A 10,193-nucleotide genomic window follows, 5' to 3' on the forward strand; every position below is an offset into this window, starting at 1 on the left:
CTATTTTTTTTTTTTTTTTTTTTTGATGGGATTGCACAAATTATAATATTTTCCTACGTGTAATAAAACAAGGTCAGTGCACCCTTTTTTCCCTTTTTTTCCATTAATGTTATTTAATTAAGTCAGATCCCTGCAAACCCATTGACGTATCGAACCAGTAGTTGGTAAATATAAATAGATATGAATTGTACATATTGTTGCATATGAATGAATGCACAGATTAATCTACATTTCTATACATGTACAACCAAAAATTATATAAATGTCTACCTGAATAAAATTAGAGTGCTGGTCCTAGACATTCAGATGACAAAATAAAACAACAATTTATTTCACAGTCCTCCCGGCATAAATATATATATATATATATATATATAATTTTTTTTTTGTTTGTTTAAAGGCAAATAGCTCTTGGTTAGGGGTGGGGAGTTACACGGTGGCGGGAAAGTGTAACGGGAAAGTGTAAAGAGGTGTAAAGAGGGAAACTCAAACATAAATATGGGGAGAAGTTTACAGAAAGAGCTGGTAGTTTTTTTTTTAAGGTAATTAAGCAAAAGTTTCCAGAGTATATAAAACCTGTCACGCAAACCTTTAAATGCAAAAGACACAGAGTGCCATGTAACTAGACTTTGATTAACAGTGGTTGAGGAGAGTTCCACAGTAAAAGGATTCTCTTATGGGCAATAAAGAAGGAGAAAGCAATTGCATTGCCTTGTGTGGCTGTGGTGTGAAGACCATCTGGAGGTTGGATTTAGATAAATGCCCAGTATATCTGATAATGCATTGAAGAATGATCACCAAACTTCACACAATTTGGGCATCTATTCATTCACTGTCAATTTTGTCTGAGTAAAGTTGCGCAAGTTTTATCTTTACTGTAGTGCAACCTCTCAAGTGCCTTGAACTGTAAGAGGCTGGCACAGCTAGTTGACAAATTAACACTGCTTGAAGCTTCTTCCCAAAAATCTTCAGGAAGAAAACAACATCAAGGATGGCAACGGTAGAGATGGTGAGAGTTGTTGAAGAAAAACTATGTGAGTGTTTACAGTGTGTTGGCAGTTGCAAACAGTTTTATAGTGGAGCATTGGCGCCACCGTAAACTCTGAACTCAGCACTGCCCACTAGTGGATGAATTGACTTCATAACCATGGCAACAAAAAGTAGCTTGGAAGTATGAAGGGCAAAGACGTATAACAACGCTTGAAACAGATGTACGTATTTAGGTACATAAGGGAGCATAAATGGGCCTTTAGCCAAAAGTACAACTGTTCAACAGCACAACTGTCAATTAGCCTTGTCCTTTTGGCAAATTAAATAATTTTTGGTGTCACTATAGTCACCTGTTGGTTGTTGTAGAAGATAAATATAACATTTCACCTATGGTGAAGTTATTTCTTCTTATTTCTTTAAATATATATGTACTCCTGCACTTTGGGCCTCAAGGTAGAGTCCTTTTTCCTTAATAAATACATTTACAGTTATGTCTATAAACAACCACTTTACAGAATCACTCACATATTAGACTGAATAAAGTTAATAACTGTGATAGCTAATACACACTCACTTCCAAATTTTCTAATCTCCTTTCATTATCTCCATTTGAGAATACACTATGAATTTGAGCTGAAATCACACTATAGGATTAGCATGGAGTTAATTCTGCTGCTGTTTTGGGCAACTCCATTAACCAAAATCCCCTTTGGCCTGCTATAGGTAAATCTAACGAACTCACAGCTGCTCCTGAGCAGGAATTAATCTTCATACTGAGGGGTTTGCAGACTGATGTCAGGAAAGAAGACATAAAAGTTGTTGGTGCAGAGGAAGGTGCAGGAGGATATTAGGATGATAGCTTGGCTGAACTGATTTATGAATGAAAAGCTCTGACTTCACACCCTCATGAAATTAAGGGTTTATGAGACAACCTCAGTGCCCAACTCTTAAAACTGAGTCGCACTCATCTATATGTGTGAAAAGTTTAAGAAGAAGTTGAAAAATTATGCATGAATGAATAATGTGAACATATTAATCCTAAAGTCATTTTGAAGAGTATTTCTAAAAAGGTTTGAATAGTAGCAGAAACTTGTACATTTCTATTTTTTTTTTCAAGTTCTACTTTTTTGTTTAAAGATGAGAGATGCAAAAATATTATTTTATATTCCAGCACTAAAATATTAAAATAAAATAATACTTACAATGTATACAATGTATTTGTTTGTACAAACCTGTTACAGGTTCGGTCTAAGGTGCAAGCCCATAACAGATATAAGCCCAGTAGAAAACAGTAGAAAATGAAGAAATATTAGCCTCATTCAGCCAAATGAGGAAACTGTGCAAAAGTAAACACCCGGTTGTTTTTATCCTGGTTGTTCAAAACAGCATTGGATTGGTTCACATTGATCCAGAATCACGGTTTCCAAGATTACCAAATCCAGATTACCAGAACTTAAAACAATGTAGACTACCAGGTAAAAGAGCCAAGAAGGGGTTACTTTAAGTGTTTTTCATTTTGAGACAACACACAGAAATCATAAACACTTCTATAATCTGCTTCTATTAATAATTTCATGACTTCTCATCTGTGCCACAGCAAGTATAAAACAAATTCAATAAACAACTACATTGTGGATATTTTGTAAACGTCCGAAATAAAAAAAAAAAGGTGCAATATCCCTTTTTGGGACAATGTTAATATGCACCTGAGCCTCAGCTGAGGAACCAGACCAAACTTTGGTCTCTGTCAGAGTGAGGGACTGACTGGACATGTGTTAAGGGATGCATTTGTTAGAAATGGCTTTTGACAGGTTCTTCTTTGATTATGCAGTGATGAATGACAGGAAAATACATTATTTTATTTGTGTTTGTTTGTGGATTTATTTCATGGAGACCAGATCATGTTATGGTTTTATTTCTGCTGTACTTTGCTGAAAGGCCTAGGTAGCCTTTGCCTACTTTATTTACTTTATTACTGTAACGGCTGAACAAGTCAAGTGCAACATATAAATATAAGCATATGGACTGACTGAAAAGATACTATTATTTGATCAAATTTAAGGTTTTACCAGATTTTCTTCCTCTAATCCGCCTTGAAATCCTACCTCCTGTTGGGATCAGGGTAATCCTGTTTTCTTGGATTAAAGTTATCCAAATCCTGCTCAAAAGTTTTGAACAACGCAAACTGAAGGCTTTATCCAGATCACAGCTAGAATTGGATTACATAATCCAAAATTTTTGAATCCTTCCCTCCCCTTTGAACAACCCATTTTCAAGATTTGATCCAATCTGATAACCGAAATCCGATTAGATTACGTTTAAACAACTGGCCCTTTAAGATGACCCAAAACACCATTAAACAGTAAAAGTTAATCACACTTTTCCCTGGGATGAATTGCACTGTTTTGAAGTGTTATTTGCACTTATTTATGCATTGTTTTTATTGCATTACTGCTTTGTGCTCTGATGTGTTGTGGCTGACTCAGCCACAAAGGCTTTGGATGAAAAATTAAGCATGTGGCTGCAAAACAAGCCCAAAATCATCCACCCTCAACCACCATGATTTGAAAATGGTATGAGTCATTTGTGCTAATATATTTGGTTTTTCCAGATGTGCTATGCATAATTGCCAGGCATCGCCACTTTAGTTGTATCTATCCAAAGATTATTTTTCCAGAGGTTTGTTATTTTTTAAAAACCAAGCTGCCCTGTTATTAGAAAAAAGGAAAATGCTCTGAACGTGAGATACACATTTAGTATTTTTCTAACTGTACACTCATGAATTTTTACCTTTGACATGCTAAATGAAGATTTTAAAGTTTGAAGTGTAAAACTTGTTTTTATAAATAAGTAAAAATAAACAAAATATTGCACAGTGTGTTCTTGAAGTGAAATTGCTGGGATGACTTCAGTGTTTTTCACTTGTGAGAAATCCTTCTCACTGAATATGAAGAACTCTATCTCTAATTACAGTAGTAGCGGTTTAAAAGTTCCCATCCAAGCTGAAAGCCAGCCAAATACCTGCCGGCTTCCAGCCCAGTTCCATTCCAGTTCCAGCCAGCTGCCTTCCGACATCCAGCCGCCGGAGAGGCCCCCCTCCTTCTCCTGGGAGTGTCGATGTTTTAATCAAACTCCACCCATTCCTTGTAATATAGGGTAGACCCAGAAGATGGCGCTTCGCTCACAGACTTCTCATCGCCCGTAGTCTGTCAGATTTTATCTGAATTTACACTGACCGGCAGAGGCGCCACTCAAAGCACCTTCTGATGGCCAGTCACAATTCATAAAAATGCATAATACAAATCATCGTTTGACGTGGAATGTGAAATTGTAACATGCTTGTGCGCTGGCAATTGTTTTATTCAGAAATGAATGCTAGTAGGTTAATAAAACCTTTCAAATACTGGATCACAATTTATTCATTGTAAATCTCCATTTAAAAATGAACAATTTCAGGTGATGAAAAATACTGCTGGAGTGTAATAAACCTTTTTCATAAACTACGACGCCGCTGTCAGCTGCAAGGAGATCCAAATCAGACAGACAGCAGTGCGGCTCATCTCAGCGGCACTTTATTGTTTAGAAACAGACGTTTCCTTTCTGAGGATGTTGTAAAACAGCTCATGCTGCTCAGAAACAACGTTTACATGTCGGTTTTAGTCGCTTTGCTGGTTTAAAACAACAACTGCCCCTAAGTATTGCATTTAATGCGTAAAGAAACCGAGTAAAGAAAATTTCTGCTGTAGCCTATGATGAACGAATAGGTCAATCAGGGTATCACAGATGGTCAAATATGTAGGCAACACATAATTTCCATAATTTCAATTGGAGAAGTAAAATAAATTTATTAAGTCACGTAAGTCACGGGCCAGAAGTATAATGAATGGCGGCAATCAACCACGATGCCATTTGGCAGTCCGCATAGTAATTTTACCCAAAAGACTTGTACAAATGGCACATATGGAACTACGTAAAACTGTCTGGCTAACCTATTGTACGCTCTGATTACCTCTGATTATCATTCCAAAAGGTACTCAGCCCCCAACTTGAACATGTGCCTTCTTCAACATTCGCACTTGCTCCAGAAAATTACCATCTCTTAGGCTCCTCCACCACCACTTTGACTGTGGATTGATATGTAAATGAGCCGCAATAAGGCAGCTGAAGCAGTGACCCAGTTTTGTGATTGTTGCACATTGGGTAAGAGTGGTAGTCAAACGAGTCCAGTTTGTGTTGTCATGCTACCAGAAATTCAGTATGGCTAGTTGGTCCTAATGCAGTGAATTTCCATGTTAATGTTGCCAAATTCAATAGCATAGCAAGAGATGAAAAAAGAAACAATGATATTTTCTTCAACATGTTAACCAAAATATTTACCTCTTAAAGCATAAACCAAGTATTTACAACAAGCAGTGTGCTTTTTAACGTTAACGTGTGCCATAGCCTACTGCACCGCTGTTCCTCTTCCAAGTCTTCTTTTTTATTATATTGTTGTTTTATCATCTGAATATACTACAACAACACAGAGAAATGAAAGTTTATTTTACGCTGGTATTTGCGCAGCAGCAGTTTTCTGCCGCCGGATTTGTAGTCCAGGAACGGAGAACACAGCTGCTGCCAGGAAAGGTGGATTACATTTTGTTAAAGCACAGCAATCTCCGAGTAGCCTATTATAAATACCCTCTCAGTGGCAAAATAAAACACACTGGTCTGGTTTAGTCTTCACTCTGAAATGGTTCAGTCAGAGGAATATAAAGCTGTTTTAAAAATGTTGAGCAAGCTTAAAATAAACATTCATAGGCTATCTATGTGTTTTAGATTAACACAATGATAAAACAACAATAGGCTATAATGGAAAAGAAGACTTGAAAGCAGGAGCAGCGGTGCAGCATGGCAATGATGCGTTAATGGCTCGGGTCGCGGGTTAAACATCAGTCTGGTTCGGATTTAAATGGAATAAATACATTGGTGACGAGTCGGGTTCGGGAGTCATTCTAACGGGTTAGAGCAGGTATGCGTAGCAAAACAGAACCGTGCAGGACTCTGCTCTAAGCAGTTCGGACTTGGTTGACCTGGAACCATTTGACAATAAAATCTGGAGCCATCCTGCAACGCGCTCGCTTAGGCGTCCAGTTAAACCGTGTTTATTCAACCAGTCCCTACTTCATTGCATTCATTCTTTCCTCATAGCCTACGTGCACATTTTTTTTTCAAGATTGTTTATGACAGTTTTGTTTTGGAAAACGAAAAAGGAGTCTTTGCGCAGAACTTATAACATTATTCTAATCTTACCACTTGCCTATTTTATTATTGTGTATTTTTGTAATAACATGTAAATTCACTGCATAGGGACCAACTAGTCTACTGAATTTTGTGTGACAAAACTAACAGAACTGTTTTGACAATGCAACAATTACAAAACTGCGGCTCATTTACTTATCAATCCATAGTCAAAGTGGTGGTGGAGGAGCCTTGGAGATGGTAATTTTATGGAGCAAGTGCGAATGTTGAGGAATTTAGCCTATGTTCAAGTTGTGGGCTGCATACCTTTCAGAATGATAATAAACAGAACAAGACACACCAAACCAGGAGCTAAGACCACCGAAGTTCAGCATCATGCTTATCTATCTTTGGCGTTTTTACACCAACATTTTTATACACTGGATAATGATAATAATTATCGATTAAAGTCACGGATAAAACTGCTGTTGTTAAAACACACCCATCTCTTACAAAATCTAAAATGTAAAACAAAAAAACAACAAACAATAAATCTGGATCACTGTAGAAATATCTTGATTCATTGCTGATCATCTGGCCATGGAAGCGTTTTTTCTCCATCTGACAACGGATTAGGCCTACAGCTTCTCACTCAGGCTATTTTATTCATTTCAATTTTTCGTTTTGTTATTGTTTCATGATAACAAATAAACATCAGCAGAACCATTATTTACCACTGTGACCCCCTTCATTATCAATAATAAACCTCAAAACCTTTGACAGTCCTGAGATAAGTCTGTTGCAAAAGTCCACGGTGACTCTTGTGTTCCAAAACATGTGGATGGCGTCGATGAGCTCCTGTTTGGTTCCTGGTTTAGCCTCCTTTCGAATAAAATCTTTCATGGAGTGCCAAACAAGCTCAATGGGATTTAAGTCCGGTGACTCTGGTGGAGTTTTAACCCAGTTGATCCCCTCGGACTCAATGTACGCTCGAGCAGCGGTGTGTTTTGGGTCATTGTCCTGGAAAAAGCGATGGTCAGACCCAAAATATTTTCTAATGTATGGTGCAGCATGTTCTTTAATTATGCTCTCTTCAAAAAATTTTCGATCCATTATTCCCTCGAATATGATCATTGGGCCCGCACCATACCGGGAGATCATTCCCCACACATGCAGCTTCAATGGATGTTTAGGCTGAGGTTTGGCAATGACATGATCCTTCCTGTGGAAACTCTGTCTGGCGTAGTGTTCCAACGCAACTGTTGTTTCATCTGTAAAAAGAACATTATGCCAGGTCTCTCCAGAGGTGTTCCACGTAATTGCCTGTTGCAGCCTTGCTCCTTTGTTGCGTTCTTTCACCATTTTTCTGCGAGCCGAGCATATGCTTGTCAAACCAACTCGAACACCGAAATCTGACAGGATTTTCTGCTGCACTGCAATGGCGGTCATCTCATCGTTTGACTTTGTCATTTCATCAATGGCAACCAGAATGGCTCTGTGAGAAGAAGGAAAAGAGACCAATCCAAAATCATTAGACTTGACTTGCAGAATACAAGTAAATTTAGCCTATCAATATCAGTTTTAGCTTGTTTTACATGGATGAAAAACTTACCCGTGCATTTTCCTTGGATGTGAACGGCGAGGTTGCGGCTCTTTGAAATGCTTTCTTATAGCTCTTTGTGAAACTTTGATGCCACGGTCAGCAAAATTTTTCTGAATTTCCCTCGTTGATTTCCCTGTTGCTCGCATCTGACGTACTTGCTGAGAACTTTCTTTGTTAATGCGCGTCATCTTAGATGCAATTAGGCTCCGACTCCGAGTGTGATAGTGTGGGAAGGGGAGCGTTTTGTGCTCAGGTATGTAAATGATGTGTCGTAAATGCATGCATCTGATTGGTGGATGCATTCCCCAGGTGTAAACAACCAATGAGGTTTCACTACACCAAAGAACAATTGTGCAGGTAGACAACAAATAGCGGATAAAATCATCATCTTTGATCATCGACTTTGCAACAAAGATGGAAGCTGGCAGATTCTACGATTCAGCTGCCAAGAGGCCAAAACGTGTGGTAAGCTATAATACCCTATTTGTCTTTCTTTAAACATTTAATCAGAATTAACTAGGCCTACCTTGTTTGGTGAACATACCAAATTAATCTAATTCTACCCTCCAGACAAAGCAGCCGTCACCATCATCACGGAAATCTAAAACTCCGGTGGTGAGAGGAAATGTGAGGCTTGTGAAAAAAAAAGCGGTAAGTTATTGAATTAACCCCTAAAACAATAACAATGACCTGTGTGGAGAAAGGGTGAATTTATTTTAATGTTCTCTCTTTATTTTTTTCTTATACAGGCTAACATAGTAAATTCTGCTGGAGGAAGCCATGCTGGTTCTATTAAGCCATTTTTTGAAGCAGAGGTCCGGGCCCTAAAAAGCCGGGTCGCAGCAATGGAGTCTGCGAGGGACAGTTGCCACGGGAATTGTATCACAGAAACAAATAACATTGTGGAGAGACTCGACCAGCTGGAAGCGTCAATAAAGAATATTGAGTCCCGCTTAGAATGTCTGGAGAGGCCCGCACCACAGTCCGCACCACAAGCTACAGTAGTCCTATTGCTAGACGTTGTCTGGATTTTGGTGTAAGAGAAGAGGACCCCCTCCCATCTCAAGAACCTTTCCCACATACTACGACGGATTTTGAGGTCAGAGCTCTCCCCGCCGAACGTGAGGAGGAGTTTTTCAGACTCTGCCACCGTGGAGGCCACCCTCGACCCGAAAGCTACGCTGCCGGTGTGTTTATGGCGCTCACACCTTTTAGACTTTACAAGGACTGGGGAAAGACCGTCAACTGGAGCGGCTCCAACGGAAAACAACCTCTGCCCAGGATAAACGAAAGACTGAGATCTCCCCGCAAGACAGATCCCGAAACGCAGCGCCCAGGCTTTTGCCGTTAAAGGGACTTACTGTATAGGCTACTGTAGGCCTACATCTTTGGTTTTCTGTGTGTTATTTGCTGTGTGAAATTTGCTGTGTTAAAATAAAATATTTTTGAAAGTACTTACACAGACTTATGTTTAAAGGCTGTCTTTATAGGAATTCTTTGCAACATAGCGGATCCATAAGTAACCGGACTGTTAGAAGGCTCGTTGGCTTTCATTATTATGCGATATTGGCAAGTTAGCTTACCAATAATAGATAATATAAATATAGATATTTGTGTGTCTTTTAACACTATATATATGTACAGGAAAGACAGAAAAAAAAAAGAATTGCAGACCTCACTGAGCGAGGAAAGCGTGCCCAGGGGAAAAAGTGGAAGTAAGAAAGAGAGAGGCGCAAACCAGGGAAAAGGCTAGGGCAGCGATACCTTCTCCACACGAATCACCCAATACCCTTAAAACGAATACAACTGCATGTTAATTACGTCTTTTGATTTCTTTCTTTTATAGGCAAAGACAGTTAGGTCAAAGTCAGACAAAAAGGAATAAACAAAGACTGGAAAGAGAAATAGAAAAAATTACAGCTACCTATCACCAATCCTTGTAATACCTGTCATTTCAGATGGCAAAATGCAGGACAATGAGGAAAATCATCAGAATTTGGAATTGGGAACAAATATTTTCCACCCTGTTATATTCTGTTCCACTCTGTTATGTTCCATTCCACCCTGTTAGTAAGGTGTTTTTTTTTTATTTTTTTTTTTTACTAAAAACATTGAGGACTGTGAATCTTGTTGCACCATATTAGGAAGTGAGGAACATTAAATTGATTTTGCTTTTCTGTTCCCAGGTCAAAAGGAATGTAATTATCTCACATTTGAAATACTTGATTATGCTTTCCTTTTGGCCTTTGTGGAAACAGAAACGTGATAATCTCTCACTTGAAAGCAAGCTGGGCGTACAATAGTGTGATGACGATGAAAACTCACATGACCAATGCTCAATAAAGGGTACATGAAAATGTGAGAAATGGTCGAAAGCACA

The 10,193-nt window shown here is 38.6% G+C and overlaps 1 protein-coding gene across 1 annotated transcript; it reads left to right on the forward strand.

Annotated features, from left to right (window-relative positions):
• Positions 1–7,948: 7,948 nt before the first annotated feature.
• On the forward strand, positions 7,949–9,164 carry LOC121643539. Its single transcript, XM_041991005.1, has 4 exons — positions 7,949–8,278; positions 8,384–8,464; positions 8,563–8,795; positions 8,855–9,164. Exons 1-4 carry the CDS (start codon positions 8,228–8,230, stop codon positions 9,162–9,164), a joined length of 675 nt encoding a protein of 224 aa, XP_041846939.1. The 5' UTR covers positions 7,949–8,227.
• The last annotated feature ends 1,029 nt before the right edge of the window (positions 9,165–10,193 follow it).

This window comes from Melanotaenia boesemani, chromosome 7 (assembly GCF_017639745.1).
Source record: "Melanotaenia boesemani isolate fMelBoe1 chromosome 7, fMelBoe1.pri, whole genome shotgun sequence".
Taxonomy (NCBI): domain Eukaryota; kingdom Metazoa; phylum Chordata; class Actinopteri; order Atheriniformes; family Melanotaeniidae; genus Melanotaenia; species Melanotaenia boesemani.

Bases quoted from the DNA above. Each gene is read 5' to 3' on its own strand.
- LOC121643539 (XM_041991005.1), top strand. From the start codon at position 8,228: ATGGAAGCTGGCAGATTCTACGATTCAGCTGCCAAGAGGCCAAAACGT. The intron at 8,465-8,562 runs GTAAGTTATTGA...TTTCTTATACAG, and splicing joins GGCTTGTGAAAAAAAAAGCG to GCTAACATAGTAAATTCTGC. The intron at 8,796-8,854 runs GTCCGCACCACA...TTTTGGTGTAAG, and splicing joins CTGGAGAGGCCCGCACCACA to AGAAGAGGACCCCCTCCCAT.